At 37.5% G+C, this 18896-nt stretch overlaps 1 protein-coding gene across 3 annotated transcripts in view; it reads right to left on the minus strand.

Annotated features, from left to right (window-relative positions):
• The window catches only part of CLNK (cytokine dependent hematopoietic cell linker), a 30562-nt gene that overhangs the window by 4725 nt on the left and 6941 nt on the right, over positions 1 to 18896 (minus strand). For 2 of the 3 annotated variants that reach the window (XM_064711795.1, XM_064711796.1), the window contains 12 exons: positions 18532 to 18694; positions 16744 to 16820; positions 16405 to 16450; positions 14197 to 14225; positions 13847 to 13866; positions 12298 to 12426; positions 9322 to 9365; positions 5467 to 5527; positions 4317 to 4357; positions 1772 to 1905; positions 1378 to 1455; positions 1091 to 1246 (listed from right to left, as the gene is read on the minus strand). In XM_064711795.1, the coding sequence (XP_064567865.1) occupies positions 1091 to 1246; positions 1378 to 1455; positions 1772 to 1905; positions 4317 to 4357; positions 5467 to 5527; positions 9322 to 9365; positions 12298 to 12426; positions 13847 to 13866; positions 14197 to 14225; positions 16405 to 16450; positions 16744 to 16820; positions 18532 to 18694 (978 nt within the window). Of the gene's footprint in view, positions 1 to 1090; positions 1247 to 1377; positions 1456 to 1771; positions 1906 to 4316; positions 4358 to 5466; positions 5528 to 6559; positions 6579 to 9321; positions 9366 to 12297; positions 12427 to 13846; positions 13867 to 14196; positions 14226 to 16404; positions 16451 to 16743; positions 16821 to 18531; positions 18695 to 18896 lie in introns of all 3 variants that reach the window. The other variant, XM_064711794.1, reaches the window with a different exon arrangement.

Genomic DNA, 18896 nt, shown 5'->3' on the forward strand with positions numbered 1-18896 from the left:
TGTTCCTGAAGAACGACTTGCCAGTAAACATTGTTCCTCTTGTGAAAGCTTATGGATCCTATCCCATGTTTTCTAATAAAAATTCTAATACAAACTTTGGACCCATCAAATGCCTTAAATCATCTCGGGTCACTTGTGATTTCAGGCTTTTTAAAGTCTAACTATACAAAAGGTAAGTTCTGAAAAGTGTTTACATGCATGAAAAGGATATAATTGAAGATTCAGCTGCAGAGTTTTTGCTGGTTCACCTGAGTTGGATTTCTGTTAGTGATTTACATAGCTAATGACCCATAGGAGTTTGTTGCCTTGCTTTTTTGTTCTGTAGTTGAGCATTCTTTAAATTTTACGTTGTGTTTGTCTTTTTTAAAATCTTTGTTTGGTTCTTTTGTTTTGTTTTGCAAGTATCACATTTTTATAGAGTTGACTTTCAGTTTTAATGAATTTTTTCTTGTGTGAAAGACTTGAAGATACAGTGTTTATCATTTAACCATATATGTAGAATAAGAATTAGACTTTTATCATGACTATAATTGAATTTAATTATGTAAAGAAGCTTTGCTCATCTAAAGGGATTTTCTAATTGAAATTTACCATATCTGAAAGACTGATTGCTAGGGACCCACATGATTTAATTGCTTCTGAATATCCATGACAACTGTTATCCTATTGCTTCATAGCACTAGGTCCTGCTGTCAGATTATGTGGAGCTGTATATATTTGAAAATGCCTGCTTAAATTATCACAAGTTTAAAAATATGCTAAAATAATATGTATACCAGAAAAGGTAGAACTTCTCTTTCCTTTTTAGTTTGCAGGTGTTACTTACAATAGATAGAAGTATTGTAAGTACTTAGAAGATTTTAAAATTGATGAAAATATGAATTTCAGCATGGTATGCAAAATTTGGTATTAAATTATGTTGAAGCTGCTCGAATTTTGAGACACTTAAAATTCGGGTATTGTAAAAGAAACTTTAATGAAACAGCAAGTTTGTTATGTGGGAGAGTTTGTAACTAATATTTAGTATTAAGAACTTGTGAAGTCTAACATAAAAGCCATGGGCTGTAACAGCAGATGGGATTTTACTTACACACTCTCCTCTGAGCCCTGTTCCCAAGGCATATTGTTGGCTCTCTTCCAGGAATCGTACTTTAATGTTGTATACTCTTCTTCCATAATAAACAACCAACACGTATGGTTCAGCCTTTGATTTCTTTGAACAATCTCTAACCAAGAATGTCTCATCCTGAATGATACAGATTTAAATTATAGATTGTATGGTTAGTTCACAACAAAACTTGTATGCCATTGTGGACAGCTTACAGAAATTTTCCCCCAGGAGTTCACATCCCATGTTTTGACATAAATGGTACTTACAGTGTTTTTCTGTAACAGGATCTTCTCTGCTTTATGGCGATCATATTCTCCAACATACCACTCACATTTGTTTAAATCCTTAGTTTTAAGATAGCATAATCAGTGTATAGAAATTAACAACAAGCAGAATAAAAACCAGATTCTCTCTAATCTGCATTTAAAGCACATGCAGCACAGTATATAATGGTAATGCATCTATATTGAGAAGTCCTGTTAGGAATTGTTAATTAAATTAGGCATTTACATTCTTATGCATGGTTTCAGGAGCTCATATTGGACTTTCTCAATGGTGCTGAACATCCACAGCTTTCAGAGGGAATCAGGGGTGGTGCCATATAGTGTTAATCCTGTTTCCTAAAGACTTGTACTTTTATGTAGCAAAGCCGCTCTTTACCTTTTCAGTGGGTTTGGTAAGAGATTGCATTTCCTGTTCTACAAGCAAATGTTTTGATTTATTTTTGCATGCTGCGTATGATCTAGGAGGTGGTGGCTTCTTCACTGTCAAATTATCTACACTTAATGTGGAACCTGTAAAAGTAAATTCAGAAGGAAAAAGGTTGCATTCTTAAAAGCTATAATTTAATTTTACGCTATGTTTTACTTAGTATTTTTGAGTGTAGTACTTTTAATTTGATATTAACCTTTAAAATTTAGAGCTGTCTGTTAAGAGTGGTCTTATGCTAATGCTGCATCAATGATTTCAGATTAATGCCTCCAGAGATTTAACACATAAGATTCCTGATGGTTTTTAATTGACTTCAATCTGACAGGCTATTGTGGACATAGCAAAATAATAAACTGTAAGTGAAACAGCAAATGCTAAATAAAATACTAAATGTAGGACAAAGATAGTGGTTCATTCTGTTCTACTTTCACCTTTGAGCCCTTTTATTTGTGTTGGATCCCAGTTGCTGTTACATTGGATCATATGAAAGCCTCTCATTATTCCATTGCCAACTAGGATTGTTTCTACCAAGCTGTTGAAACCTCAGATGATTCAGATGCTCTGCCATGCTGCTGAGTTTCAGTTTCCTCTGTGACTTGTTTGGGTTAACAAATTCAGTACCCGGGGCTGAGGTTGCTCTCGCATTAAGGAGAAGCCGTTGGTCTTTGGCTGAGTGTGCCTCTCCATGCAGTGCTGCTGGCACAGGGGCCTGGAGTAGCTGAAATCCTTCTCCCACACCAAATGTGATTTGCTGTCTTTACAAGCTAGACCCAGCTACCCAGGTCTCTGTGGAGCTAAGGAAATGCAGGGATTGGGTCAGGAGCACAAGAAGTCATGTAATACAGGAGGCTTGGGCTGACTGTGAGGATGCAGAAACAGCCTCAGAAAAGCAAGGGCTTCCTTTCAATGTAAAGATCAAATGTAATTTTCAGATATGTGACATGAGGAAAAATTGTTAATTGAAGATAAAAACCACCATATTCTGCTGTATAACAGAAAACAGTTTTCTGTTTTTCATGCAGTGCTTGTGGGAGAAATGATCCAGTGTCTATTTTAAAAGTAAATGAGAAAAATGTGTTTATCAATGGCTTCCATCTTTTCCTTCTGGTTACTCTCACCAGAGACAGTGCTGTTTGTCAGGGTGGTATTTCATTGTGCTTTATCTGCTCATGCTTTATCAGTTTATTATTGTTATGCTGGTGTGTAGCATATAGCAATATTAAATTTTACTAGGATGACTTTCTTTTAAGAGGGGAAGTGGTTTTCACTGCCTTTCACTGTTCCATTCATATTTGTTCATATTTGTTCCCTGTTCTATGTTCTAGATTTATAACTATGTTACTTTTGCTTTTAAAACAAGATAGCAGTAGACAAAGAGCCATGATCTTTAGCAGGCAGTCAGTCTGTTCAGTAATGAAACCACTGTTCAAAGGGCCTGGCACCAGACATCAACCTTTTGTTTCTGCAATCACTTTGACTTGTCAAAATGTGACATATTCTTACTGTTCAGCTTATTGGATCATGATTTTAGCATTTTTGTTTGCATTGCATTTTTAGTGGCTGGCATCCCCAGATTTATTTTAAAGAGTCCCCTCTGCTAGGGCCATAGTTGCTTTGGACCTGTGCTGTGTATTTTTTGCAGATCTTTTTCCTGGTGTGTCTTAAGGTGTGGGATAAGAAGGGTAAAATTAAAATTCTCTTGCAATGCTTATGTACCAGTTCTGGCTGAGAGGGAGCTAACGACACCATGTCAAGAAATAAGATTTAATAAAATTAATATTTGTTCTTACAATATTCTTTAAGCCAAATATAGACTCTAAAGGCAATTATAGAGTAGCAGGGGAAAGGCTACTGATTTGTTCTCCCCCTGTTGCTTCAGGAAGGCAAGGAATTGACAGAGGAAAAAAGATACTCTGCTGTCCCAGAGAGCCTAAAGGAGCAAAAGCCCTGGTAAGGATAGCAGGAAGTGTTTGCAGTGGCAGCAGCAAACAGAGACCTAGATGAGCTTTATGGATTCTGTAAAGAAGGGTTTTTAGTAGGTGTCCAGAGGAGAGTGTGTGCAATTGCTACCCAGCACAAGAAGGAAGAGGCTCAATGGAGGGAGCCCCCCAGAATCTGGGAGCTGGGGCCTGTGAAGCAAAGCTGGGGGAGGTGGGCTTGGTTTGCCTGGCAGTGACCACAGTTAATTTGAATCCTACTTGACCTGAACACATAATGCAGTCCATATGTTCTTCCTGGTGGTATTTGCTTTTACCCTAAGTTCATGTTAAGCACTCATAGGTTCTTGGCACAGCCTAGGAGTTTGTTTTTTTGATCAAAAAGGACATTTGCAGAGACAGTTACAGGAGAGTAAAAGTATGCTGTGTAGTCAAGGACAGTAGGAAGTGCATTGAAAATCCTCAGTGCAGACATACAAGCATAGCAACCTGAATCTGTTTCTTATTCTGATTTTTCCATGTTTAGTTTGGCTTTCAAAGCAATCTCTGGTTCTTACCTGATCTGCAAATGTTCTTAGAGCTCCGTGTACATTGAGGGCTAGGAAAAAGCAATGAATAAAATAATGTCAGAAAAATATTTCTTATAGTGGCAGTGTAAGAGTCAAATTAGAGAGCAATGCATAGCTGTGCTTCCCCAGAATACCCCTTTCTCTTACTGATGGCAGCTTCCCAGGTTTTGGGTGGTAATTTTGTATTTAGTGTCTTTTGACAGATTTCCCTTATTTTCTGAGCCACTTTTTCAAATTGCATAGAGTTTTGGGGGCTTTTAGTCTTCATAAAAGGATACACTGCATGTGTAGTAAAGCACAGTTGCTTTTGTTCACTGCTAATTTCAGGTGATGTTCCCAGTGCCTCTATAGGAAGGCCCAGGGAGCAGTTCCTCCCTGCCTCTTCTGATTTTCTAGACCACTCCTGAGTGGCTGGCCAGGCAGTATTTTGTTGTGTTATACCAGGAGGAATACTGACCAAATAACTTCTCACAACAGAAGCATAAGAGGAAAGAGAATACTAGGGGTCACAAATATGGTCATATTTGCTCCATACAGTAATTTTATCCCAGTGAAATGCCTTTATTGTAAACAATGTTGCATGAGAGATACTGTATTTGTCTAGGGAGGATGTTAAATCATTCATACACTTCCTATGCTGTCTCCTATATTTTTGAGTTTTGTTGCATATTTCAGTGGAATAGAGATTACAGACATTTAGAAAGGAAAGATTTGTATAAGTTAGAAAAACAAAGTAGGTCTAACTATGGAAGATTTCTGTGGAAGAATAATCAGCCTTTGGAGAGCCAGGTGTGTATCCTTTGTAAATAAAAATAGAAAATGAGGGGGAGAGGAAATTCTGAGGCTGGAGATAGAACTTCTTTATACAATATATTTAACAACCTATCACAGAAATAGCAGCAGAAATGTAATACAGCAGCATGCTATTAAAGATAAAAATTGGCTGTGCAATTACAAAGGCTTGAAAAGCAATTCCCAAAGATGTTCTTGACATACATCAGGGCAAAAGATATCACTGCATGGCATCAGAAAGTGGTATCATTTTGCTGTTGTTGCACAGTGAAGTGCAATTTTCTAGGGCAGAATGTTTAGTCTTTGAAGCATCCAGTACAAACTCATTAAATTCTTCTATTCCTACCTGGCTTCAGGAGGATGATGTGCTTGAAAAGGTACTTCAGGTTTCTTCTCCAAACTTGTAACTGTTAGTAAAAAGAATAAGAACTCAGTACTTCCTCTCAGTATGTCTAACTGAGAGCATCTAGCAACTACTGTGAAATAAATTAAATAAATTCATCCATCAGGGTGAGGCAGTTCAATAGAAAACCTTAAAGGGCTGTAATCAGTCTGGTTTAAATGAGTCAGCTAATGATTTCAGTGGGAAACATTTGGACTAGGACTGAATGTTACATGGGGGACATTACAGGGTTTGCTGATGCCAAATATGGCTTCACATAATAGTAAATATTGTAGAATGTTGAACAAGAAGTATGTGGAGTGTTCATAAATCCTTGTTATAGGACAGGATAGGCATTGAATTTATTAAAGCAGTCGATTCTATTTCTTGCTGAAAATCAGGAAATGGTGCCTTAATCCACAAAAGGAGAAGCCAGAGGAAATTATGAATTTATTGAATTAACACAAAGTATAAACAGCATGAAAGCCATGTAACCTGTATTTATCTTCAAAGTATTTTGGAGTAATGTTTGTCATGGACCTTTGTGCACATGGACACAGTGAGTGGTTTGAGCCCTTTTTTCAAACCTGTATGTACATTTAAAGAATTGACATGTTTTTAAAACATTGGAGGTTTCAAATTTTAACAGAAAAAAATAGCTTTAAAAGCCTAAAGCTTTTAAAAAACTTTATCCAAAATTCTTACCCTCAAATAATGGTAGAGCAGCAAGATTGTCAGAAGGGTGATGTCCTCTGTGCAGATCTCTTTTGGACGATTTTTAGGCACCAACACTCTTATTTTCCCCAAAATAAGACATTTGCTTAGGACAAATGTGTTACCCTGGCTCCCCAAATAGCTGTAGCGAAGGCCAAGTTAAGTTTCCTTTTTTCTGCTGCTCATCAGCAACTGTTGAGGTCTCTAACTCTCTCCATTTGTAGCAGAACTATACCTGGGGAATGTCTCTTGTTTCAGTTAGAATTTTAATGATAGAATATTTTAGTTTTGGAATATAAAGGAACGACAACAAATTATTATAATAATAATATTGAATACTGACCTTGCTGTCTTCCAGGTACCTATATAAAATGATAACATAGTAAATATTTTTCTTTGGATTTGTAACTTGAATTTACCCCAACTACAGATCCAACTATCCACCAGTTTTAAGTCATTTATAGACATTCAATCATTAATACCTGATCACTTTGTCAAAAACCTGGGCTGAATGCTGATCTCAGTCTGCTAGCAACAATGAGAATTATGCTTTTTAGGGGTGTAAGTGAACATGTGGTTTACTGCAAAGATCACCATTTCATGATGGCTACTGTGTATCAATTTAACTTACAATATGGTTTTCCTTCCTTGATCTTGTATTAAATTGAGATTGATTATGGCTGACTGGAGAGACCCAAAGATTAAAATCAGTCACTTCTTTTTAGGCTCTTTAACTGACAGCACAATTATTTTACTGTCATGGCAGATATTTCATTTAAAATCACTGTGTGGAGAGTCTTAATCCAACACATTATGTTAAAATTAAGAATGATAGGTTTCTAAAGATTGGAGTTTGGCTCCTAAACTTTCACTGTATTTCTTTATTATTTTGATTCACAGATAAAAATAATGGTAATATCAATTATTTTGTTTGTTAATTTGATGCATCTAAGACTATAATGCATAAATATTAAAGAGAAAAAAAAAGTTTTTTTGGTAGGTACTGCATTTTGAACTTTCCTTATAAGTTACTTCCCCAATAATGTTTACTGATTACTTGGAAATTTTCAGTCTTATTCAGGCTGAACAAGACCTGGGCAGGTCCTAGCCCAAGGACCTGCTTAAAGCAGGGAGAACTGTGAGATGAGACCTGGGGATCTCAGAGCTTTAACCAGGTCTTGCAAACCTCTTTCAATACCCTCATAATTATTTTTTTCCCTATTTCTGATTGAAACCTTCATCATTTCAAGACTGTTGCCTCTTGTACTTCCCCTGTGCACTCTGTGGTGCACCATGCTCTGCCTTTTTGACAAACATCCCTCAGACACTGGCTGGCAGCTGTTGGGCTCCCCTAGGGCCGTCCCTCTCCAGGCAAGGGCAGCCCAGTCCCAGCAGACTCATTTCACAGGCACTGCATGTCCTGGAGACCCTGTGCTGACCCTCTCTGAACAGTACTGCAGGTGTTGTCTAGTGAGTGATGAGTAAAGTCAAAAGGGAATTGTCCCTTCCCTTGTTCTCTTGGCAATGCCTCTGTTGACACAGCTTGGGATGCTCTTGGCCTTTATGGCTATCTAGGATACACCAGGGGCTCGTGTTCAGCCTTTGGTCCCCAGGTCCTTCTGAGCTGAGCAGATGGTTTAGTTCATTCTTAGGTAGCATTTTGCCTTTGTTCTTTCCAATTTCAAGAGACTCCTCAGTACCCTTTCCTGCAGCCTGGCTGGGTTGTGGTGAGGGGCAGTCCTTCTCTCAAACCTGCTCTTTGCTGTTTGAAACCCTGACAAGGGCACACTGTGTCTTCTCCAGGTCACACTGAAACTGGCTAGGCCTTCATATCTATAGGAATGGGAAGTGACCAAAATGAAATTTTATCTTTTCCATGTCATGAGACACACAATATTTCTTCTTAAGATGTAACCAAACTAAGAGTCTGTTAAGAGCTGAAGTATTTGTGCAGCTGTACAGTGTTCAGCCAGAAATATTAATTACAGATGTAAGATATTTATTTTTCTTGGGAGTGTTTTCATATTTGGTTTGTAATGAGTCAGCATCAAGGAGAAGAAAAGCTTTTTTTTTTTTTTTAATTGTGTCTTTCTTGCCAATATATCATTTTTTTAAGCAGGAAGTGTTGATTACAATATTGCTATCAAACCATGTTTTTGTCACCATCTTTCAAACTAAAGCTTCTAACCAAGAGGAGTGAGGTTTGGGGCAGCCTCCCAGTCAGAGCTGTGGGGAAGGAAAACTCAATGGATTTGAAATTTAGACAAGTCTGCAGATTTGTGCTTCAACCTGCTGTAGAAGGAAACAGTTGGGATTAACTACTCTAGATTCCTTTCTTCTGTTCCCTTTAATGAGAGAAAAATAAAACCAATTCAGTAGGAACACATTAGTGCAGGATCTAAAACATTCAGTAAGAAGCACAAAATGCTATAAATGATAACCTCTTTCCAAATTTTACAAACATTCTTTAACACTCTGCATGATTGTAGGGACTGTATTTCTTAGTAAGTTTTATAGGAAACCTCTTGTCATAACTAAACTCCCTTATTGCTAAAACCTCTGCTTTACTTCATTGGTCTGAGTAGAAAGTGAGTGGGGAAGGAGAGGCCAAAGGGAGCTGGGGGATAGCAGGCACTGTTAAAACTGGATTTAAAATTTGTCCATTCTTTTTTCATATTGAAATGGGTCACCTTATACTTCAAGTATTTATATTACATTAATGCTATTAGACTCCTCTATTGACCTTAAAATTTCAGTTTTCTGCTTGTAAAGATGTATGTGGATTCTCTGTTTGTCTGAAGGAGAGTGTCTCCCTCTTCACAGGCATCCCCATCAGGCAGTTACAAGAGATGCTTTATGTGGATAGTTGGACAGGGAGCTTTGCACTGTACCTTTGTTTTTATTTCTGCAAACAAATTCAGAAACTGACCCCATCCATTCAGGAAGTAGCACTATTGAAATTGCAGCACACATTAAAGATGGACACTTTTATGACACAAAGCTAATATGACTCTTACAGGTTTTTTAACCTGATAGGCTAAAATACTATTACATATACATACATAGCCATGGAATGTGTTTGGATTTTATGGTCCTAATACATACAAAGATGAATACTTACTGTATTTGATTTCCTAACAGAAGAATGTCTGGAAAAGAAAGAATAATAACCAAAATATTTAATTATGATAAAAATCACTTTGAGTACATCATCAGTGATGATTACGTCTTGACAAGGGAAGGATTTTGCTACTGCTAGAGAAGTTCAGAGGCTGGTTATTTTTTACATGAATTATTTTCAGGAGAATTATCTTGGACCTCCTTAAAAAAAGAATAGCATCCACTCAATTCATTATGGTAAAAGACCACTTTGTTAAGGATTTATACTGGAAGGAAGGGAAAAAGAGGAGTATCAACTTCAGCACTTCTCATCTCTTTGACCTCATCTAAGGCCAAAAAGTCTTATTACACATGTTAGAGTCAGCTATAAATGGAAGTAAGTTCCTTAAAGACTGAAGAATTTAAAAAATGAAACATTCACAGAGCTGAAATGGAAAGTGTAGAGGAAAGGAGGTGCAAAACAGGGAAAGAGGAGTGGAGAATGTTTCTCATGGCCCTGATTAAATAGGTGTTAAGGTATTTTTCTGCCTTCTGATATGCCTGATCAACAGAAGTATCCTTTCCTGGGAAGGAAAAATTCTCCTTCAAACAAAAATGGATGAGGTATTGAGTCTGACAAATTCTGTTAGATGTTTTGGTTATGATGAAAGCTTATGGCAGCTTTTAGTAGCTTGTATCTCCTAATGAAAGAGGCAGGGTACCAGATTTTACAAGCTATTTAGCAACATAAGGTGTGAATAAGCATCTAGTAGTTTTTGGAAGGCTCTGAGATTTAGTCCCTGTTTAGCCTGTCTCCTGGACTGAAAAAATATGACAGTGAGATATTTTGCTAAGTCAGTCAGAAGACAAAAGGAAGATCTGGTATAGGAAACCCTGGGAGCTATTTTTCAACAGTGACAAGGGCTCTCTTCCTCATGTCTGTGTTGAAAACATCAACCAGCATGGAGGCCTGAGGCAAGAAATTTGGAGATTATCCGTATTATTCAAGAAGGCTAGGAGAAAGGAGTTAAACTGTTTTGCTTTGGATAGTTGTTTTTGTGTTAGTTTCTTCAATTTGTTCGTGTGGTCTCCATTTCTCCGCACATTCCTTAGCGTGTGAAAGCTCATATTCGGGTCTCTGGGTGTGTGGTCAAGTTCCATGACATTAAAGATATGCTTGCAGGGCTGGCCTCCACCTCCAAGGGACATGGCCCTTGCATGGCCTGCTTACCACAGGCATAGAAAAGTTTCAATCACATCAGAGCTTCTAACATACATTCCAGGACCTTGCACTTGCCTACTTTTTTATAAAGCTATTTTTTAGAGTGTATAAATAATGATGTGTTAAATCTTATAAGTCTTCCAATTTTTGTTGGAAAACAAGACTTGCACTCCTAAATCATATCTTTGGTGGGACAGCTTTGCTTTCAGTCTAGCAAAGGGCTGTAATCTGTGGTGCCATAGTCCTTCCCTCTGCAGCTCATGGGTCTGTTTTCTCCTTACAAAGCTGTAACTGGACTGAGGATGGGTGAGAAATATTTTGAGTGAAGTACTTGTAGGAAATTTGTCAAGTGCCTTCCCCAGATATTGTGTTGTCTTATTCTGTTCCACTTCTGTTTTACTCATGTAATAAAACTCCCTAGTACAACAGCCATGACATGTATTTCTATTACAGAATGTGGCTTTATAATAGGACCTTTTAAATCCAAGTGCTCTGCATACTGATATCTGCTGGCAGCATGGATTATAACATTTCTCAAAAAGCTTTCAATCTGTGCTGCCCTACCAAGGGAGGGGATCAGTTGTGGGATTTGGAACTTTGCAGCTCTGTGTCAGGTCTTGCATCTGAATATGAAGCTACTTCATATTAATAAAATGTCTTCACAAACAACATATTTTGGAACCTAAGCCATGAAAAAATTTAAGCACCATTCAGGAAAAAAACACAACCCAATAACCCATAATTAGAACTCACTCATTAAATACATACTTTAAGCCAAAGATTATTTTCTTGATTTCTAAGCTTATTTTCCCCCCAAAGGATTTGAAGTGACCTCTGTAAAATGAAGCAAAATTCCATCCTGATGAGCTGAAATTGAAATAATTTAAGGGAGGATGGACAAGATTGACACAGCTTCTGGCTGCTATAGGAGTCATTTGAGCATCATAACCCCTGGATTTGTGTCATTCCTGTTCCCAGCATGTCCAACACTGTCGCCCATTATGAATGTGAATTTTGGTCACACAGCAGGCACACATCTGCTTGTGTGGCAGTGAGCAGAGTGTGTTCCTGCTCATCTGGCCAGGTGTGTGTCATGTGGAAAAAGCAACCAGACTCCTAGCCTGGCATGAGCATGTGCTGGGTCATATAGCTGGGCAGGCGTGTTTGTGCCTCAGGTGGCTCATCCTCCCTGCCAGGTCTTTATAAAAAAGTAGGCAAGTGCAAGGATGCTGAATGCCCATGGGTATTGTGTGGCTGAGGAGTGCAAAATGCAAAGGGCAAGAAGTGATTTGTAGCTTGGACTCATTGGTCCCATGGGCTGAAGCCAGACTTCTGCCTACAGATGAGTAATTTCTTTTGCTGCATGTAATGTCTTTGGGATGCGGAGTGAGTTTCTGTATCTCTGGAGCAGTCAGTGTACTTCCCCAGCACTTGATTCACTAACTGTGCTAAGTAAATAGCATTTTGTACTTAAAAGTGGTTGCAAGACCTCTAAATATTATTAAGGAAAAAAATCTTAAACAAAGTGTTCATGAAAATTCTGTCTGCTTTTCTACTCCTTTACCATTATTTTGTCATTTCTTTAAAAAAAAAAAAAATGCCAGTGTCACATTACACTAAACACCACTTCTCAATTATTCACAGCTGTCTAAAGAATAACTTTCTTAAGCAAAGCAGAGGTATGACAGAAGTAAAATTTTGTGGTTTGAGCAGTGAGAGTGTTTTGATTCTCAGGGAACAAAGTGAGAAATGCACTGTACCTTGTGACTTCTGCTGATATTGGAAAGGTGGGGTCTCGGCTGAGCGTGTTCCTCTTGGGTAAGACCTGGCTGCTTATTCTTGGCTCTGGAGGAAGGGGCTGATACTGCTTTGGCAGCATCTTCAGAGGCCTAGAGAAGTCAAAAGAGACCTTGAAGAGCTATTAGGGAAAAAAGGAGGTGCAGGGACTGTGTTTTAAGCGCAAGTTCTGGAAGTAAGAGACTGGAATTTTCTGAGAGTATTTCCATGTATTTGTGCTGAGCCAAGCTCAGATCCAGGAGCTCTTCAGGGCCCTTCAACAGCAACAGTAATGTTGGATAATATTCTACATTTGCAAGACCTTACTGCACTGTGTGTGTGCCACTAAATAGTGCTCTTGTGTGCCAAGTACAGCTCTGCAGTGTGGATATTTCCAGGTGGATATGGCTCTGTGTATGGCCCACGGAACCCAGTCCAGTTTCAGACACAGAGGAAAAAATGTTCTTCATCCCAGAAAACTCAAAGGTGCCATGGGCCTGGTGTTTTCTGAGGGATGTGGGCATGCTCTGTCTGTGCTCTGAGACCAGGCAGCCACAGCCCAGCTCCAGCTGGAAGATGCAGCATGGAGAGGTTGGCTGGACAGAACTGGAGGTACATCCAAAGGGAGGGAGCCTTGTGTGCCTGCACAGTACCTACCCAAATTAAGTCAAGTGAGAGAATTAACAACCATTCTGGCCACTGTAATACAAACAGAAACAAATTTTTGAAATTTTATAGAATAATGATTGAGAATGCTCTTGTTCCTGCATTAATATGGTTTTGAATTTGTGAAGACTTACTGCCCTTTTATGCTATTTCATATTTTTTAGAGTCAAATATAAATATGTAATGCTAATAATATTTTAAAATTCTTTTTATCTTTTAGGGCAGTCAGTGTAGGCATGGAGGAATAAACTTGCCATTCCTAGATGACCTTTTGAAAGGATTTATTAATTATAGCAGTTATTATTTGAGTTTGACCAAATCAAGAAGTAATTAATTTTTTATTTGTGGGCATATTCCACAAATATATATAGAAAAATATATTTGTGGAATGGGGCTTGGTCTGTCTTCTGTGGGAGCAATGGAAATATTCCAGTTGATTTCCATTCATGATTTAGATGTGTAGCAAAAAAAAAGAGGCAAATTGATTTAAGTGAGAATGAAGTCAATATTATCACAGTGAGCAGAGCCTAAGGCACGAATTCAATTGGTAGAATATTTTTTTCCCCAGCAATTTATACCTGGGTTGAACCAGATTCAATATTTCTAGGCTTTTGACTTGTCTGCAGGCACAGCCAGGTTGGTTTCGAAGATGCAGGCCTGAGCTCCTGCTATGAATGCTCAGAGCTCGTCGTTTGTTCTCCCTAATTCCACATCAGAACCTGTTAAGCCCAAAGACAGCCAGCAGTGGAAGGATGCTGGCTCACTTCCAGCCACCTCATTACCATGAGCAGCACAGATGGATGTGAGCATTCATTAGCACTGAGTTCCCCGGGGAGCACAGGTAAGTGATCTCTGGTGTGATCTTACCGTGGGGGAGGTGTTGGCTCCTGGAAAAGAGAGGAAACAAAAATCTCTGTAAGCTTTTTCACCCCCACTTCGTTTACCTGAGAGAAATGTGTAGAATTTAGATTAAGTAGGCATGCCTGTGTCAAGAGTCAAAGGGTTTATGTGCTCTACAGCACAAAACATCATTCTGTAACATGGCATTTTAAAATCACTGAGGAATAAAAGACATCCTCATGTGCATGCAAGTGAGGTAATGTAGACAGTTCTCTTTTCCTTTGCCTAGTGGTAGCAAAATGGCAGCCTGCTGTTAAAAATCTATTAAATGGCAAAATAACCAGTAAAAAATTGAATTGATGAGAGATTCTGCTTACCTGGTATCCATGTAGTTTCATTCTTCCTCCTAAGAATAAGTGCAAATAATTCTTAGTTGAGTGCTACCCAATAATTCACAAATGAAGTTGCAGCTTTATTCTGGTATTGTTTTTATTATTATGGGCAGTCCAACCCCATTCCTTGCCTTCCCCTGGCTCTACCTCTGGAACTCTGCTCTTACTTTCAGAATTAAACATTTGAGGGTGATATTTATTCAGTTGTTGTAAATTTAAATATTTTCCAGAGACTTTATATGCATATGTGTATATATACTTATTGAGTTGGAGATGCATTTTTTGTCTGTTTTTATTTTTGTATAGAAATTTATAAAAATAATGAAAACCAATGAAATCAGTTCTATTTTTTCAAATGTATCAAAATATGACTTATTATTTAATTAACATCTTACTACTAAAAAAAAATCTTTATTTTTGCTAAATTGAAATTATTTTTCTAAGTTCTACATGCTGGAATCCTAAATAATGCAAGGCACGTGCAACAGATCTCAAGCTCTCCTTCAAATAAACCATAACAAATTTTTCTGAATAAAATAATGATACCTTAAATGTTTAACATTTCTAGAAAATACTGTTGAAAAAAATCTTCTGTGCTATTTATGCCATCTTGTGGCAAGGCCACTTAATAGCACTGGGCATATGAAAAAATGTTTGGATATATTTAAAAACAGTGTAACTATTATGTAAAAATAACAGTGATCTCTATAAGCACTGTTCTCTCAAGAAGTACTAAAAATATGTATCAATTGCATTCTCAAACACCAGAGTTTAATTTACTTTCCTGTACTGGCTTTGGCTCATCTTAACACCAGCACACATCACATGGAGACATGTAAATCCAACCTACTAAATCCTGGTGGAATTCAGAGCTTTAGATAAACTGGCAAACTGTCCTTGCCTACTGATTTCTGCAGATTTTGAAGCTTGCTTACTCATTTATTGAGAATTTATCTCAATTCAGCTTTTTTCCAGGCTACATGGGGATTTGCTTACAAGAATCAATCTAACCTTTCATTTTCAACCTATATAGTGCTTTCTCATCATCTGTAGGAATTACTTCTCTCTACATTTTGCATTACAGTGTGAAATAAGGTGTGGGGGGGAAGAAAATGCTGTTTTACACTGAGTTATTTTTCTGGCTGGTCAAATTATAGTACTTTCAAAAAATCAGCTGTTACAGCAAACACAAAAAGGTCACATTTTCTTGGCTTGGCAATTGCAATTTTTTGAACCATATTACCTTGTGTTCAAAGATTTGAAAATGGTAAGATAAACAATACAATTTCTTTTCAAAGATAATATATTTAATCCTTCAGTAGCTCACTTCATGAGGTACTGCTATATCCAAAGTAAATGAAATGTAAAAAAGTGTATGGAAACCTACTTTTAAAACAATCCTACAATTGAGTGAAACTGTCAATCAGAGGATTTTATATTTGGAGACTTCATTAGGTTCTTGAAGAATAAGATTGCCTTTCTCTGATTTCACCTCAAGAAACAGAACAAAAATTAAAGGTACATTTTTGACTGTAAATTAAAGAATTTTGAAGCTAATTTAGGGTTGAAGGTAGGTAAAGCAGCAGAGAAAAAAAAAAAAGCTAGGTGATGTACCCCACCATTGGCATATTCTGAGTAGGTCAGAACATTGTCCAAAAGCCTTTGTAAATAGTCACCCTAGGATGTAAATCCCTAGTGGGAATTGGCAAACTTGGTATTACTGGTTAAAAATGGTTATTAGATTATGTTTTACAATATAGTAATGGAAAAACCCTGAGAAGGATGGGGAGTGAAAAATAATTATGTTATTAGAAGTAAAGCCCAGCGGACCTCTTGCAGGCTTTTGGTGAAAGAGTTCAGGAGACATTGTCTTCTCCCTGCCCCTTATATCCTTACAACATAGCAAAAAGGAAAATCTGATTTTTAAACTGAAGGGCCTTTTTTTCTCCCCTCGTAGGAGCAGACAACTCCTGAGATAAAATAGATCTCCTTCTGTAAGCAATTACTTCAGTGTTAGATAGTTGAAAGAGTACTGCAAAATTTGCAGGATGATTATTTTGGAAAGCAGCTGCTGTTCTGAAAACCGTGTCCATTCTATCACCTGTAATCTCTGCCTATGTACAAAAGTTAATTATAGAAGTAGAAATTACTATTTCTGTTTGCAGAAATGGGTAGGGTTTTTTTAAATTATACCTCTTACATTTGGCACTGTTCTCCCCTCCAGATCAAATGTGTGAATCTGTTAATAAACCAAAAGAAAGGTGTGATGTTAGCCATCATTCCAGAATCTATGGCCAGTAGAAAGGGTGCTGCTCCTGGCTGGGATGCCTCTAAGTCTTAGCCCAGCAGCCAAGGAGTGAAAGGAAGAGATGGGGCATCTGTGCAAAGTGAAACAGGAACAGCTCACAGGAACTTGGGCTGCCTGCTGCACACGAACGTGATGCGGCCAAGACTTTAAATAGACTGCACTTTGGGGGATATTACAGAAAAGGGGAAATCTGTTTGTGGAAAAATTTTAGTATCTTTGCTTACAGCTGAGTGTTGAGGGGGCTGAGATGGGTTCTCACTCATTGGGGAAGTGGTACCTGAAGGCCTTAAGCACCGTGTATCTGCAAAAGAGGAAGAAAAATCAAGCCTGAGTAATTCAGTAATATAATGTTTGAAGAAGGAGAGGTTTCAATGTTCAAAATGTGTTTTTCAGGTCAGGTCTCATCATTTATATAGCTTTTTTTTTTTTTCAGAACTTAACAACCATTATAGCAGCTATATTGAGAACATGAGCGTGATCCTGGTAATAGCTTTATGGTTAATGTCCCCACTGTGGTTATAAATAAAAGCCTTCATAAGCTGGTAAACAGTTAAGGCAGACATTTGACCTTAACTCTTGTTAGATTACTGAATTTGCTTTTCATTTGAACCTTTGCTCTTGGCAATGCTGTCATGATGTTCTGGTTTTGTGAGGGTTGTAGGGGTTTTATTCTCTAGGTAGTATTTCAAGTTTTACTTTAGCTTTTAATAAAAAAATGCATCCCTGGCCATCAAAAAGAAATGCTCAGGTTGTATGCTAACATGTGTTTTTCAGTCATTAATTTTATATCTCAAGGGCACTTGTATTTATCTAGAGATGGAAAAATGTATTTATCTAAAGATGGAAAAAATTTTAGCATTGAATTTTTGCAAAATATTTTCAGTCCTTTCTTTGCTCCTGTATCTTGCCACATTATAGTTACTGGGCATAATACGTAGGCAAAAAGTAGCTTTTTGTTTAATGTGTTTTACCTTAAATCACAAAACAAGAACTATGTCTTTTGGCTAGCTCAGGGCAATCTTACATACACAACATAAGATGCTGACTGCTAAATGAAGGTTTTTACTACTAACCAAGATAAAAACTGTATTTGGAATTTACTTCAAGTTTCCAAATAAAATGGACAAATTAGTCTTGGAACATAATGTAGAATATCTGTTGTTCAGACTGATTGTGGTCCTTTCACACACTGATGAATTTTCTCACTTTAAAAGACATCTATTTGTTTAGACATCAAACAAACTCCCAGAAAAATGAGTAGAAAATGTGTTTGCTGAGTTTGATGTGAACTGGAGCAAGCTGTCTGGTTTATGGTTTCCAGTCTTTCTCATCTAGGACTCCCCCCCATTTTCTAAAACTGTTTAAAACCTTTAGAGTGTTTATATTGGATTGGAGCAATGCACAGCTAGGATGACATTTCACTTCCATAAATGGGATATTAATTGCCTCTGTATGTTTAGGCATTAAATGTGACTTAGAAAATCTTCAGTAAACCAGAAGGTGATTAAAGCAGCTGCCTTACAAAGTTAAGAATGCTTGAGAAATACACTTGCAGTAATTGCATATTACTGCTATTTAAAGCATCAGAGAACTTCTTTAGAAAGGATACTACATTATCATCTGGAGGAAAGTTTAGTGTGTTCTTTAATATGTCTTCAATCTTAAAGGTTTCCAGGCTTAAATAGCAGTGAGATTTTGTGAAATGGCTGTGGGTTTGATCAGCCAGTTTTTTGCACATTCTATGTGGAATGGGACAATAGAATTTATCTTGTGAAGGTAATATTAAAATTAAAGAGCAATGTGTAATTATTAATTTAGCATAATCTAATGAAGATCAGGGTAACTCGAATATGAAGAAGCAGACAAAGCTCTTCCCATGTTTCCGCCTACCAGTGTTATTTTCCAGTTGAACCATTTATTTAAAAAAAAAGGTCTGGACAGAAAACTCCAGGTCTGTACTGCTCCTCTTCAACTCCAGGTTTTGCTCAGTTTCCCCAGACAGAAAATGTTACCTGCATATTCAGATTCTTGTAGAGGTTTGGCAGGAAGGATTCTCAAAGAGTGAACGGCCTCCAGCACTGAAGAATTTACAGTCTCATACATATTGTCTTCCTCCTCAGATAGCTCAGAGGAAAGCTGGAAGTCAATCTTGCCCTTCATTGTCAAGTATTCACTCTGGAGAGAAGAGGAGAAATACAGATAATACAAATAAATCTAAGTTTAAGATTGATTTCAGTGTGGAAATACATGATTGCCATAACCAGACATTTTGGTGCATGGGAAATTTTCTGATGGAAACTGAAAGGTTGGAAAGTGGTTGAGGAAGTGGTTTGAGTGCCTCAATTTTTAATTTAGATTCATGAAGTAGCCATTTGGG

Source organism: Zonotrichia leucophrys, chromosome 4, assembly GCF_028769735.1.
Source record: "Zonotrichia leucophrys gambelii isolate GWCS_2022_RI chromosome 4, RI_Zleu_2.0, whole genome shotgun sequence".
NCBI lineage: Eukaryota > Metazoa > Chordata > Aves > Passeriformes > Passerellidae > Zonotrichia > Zonotrichia leucophrys.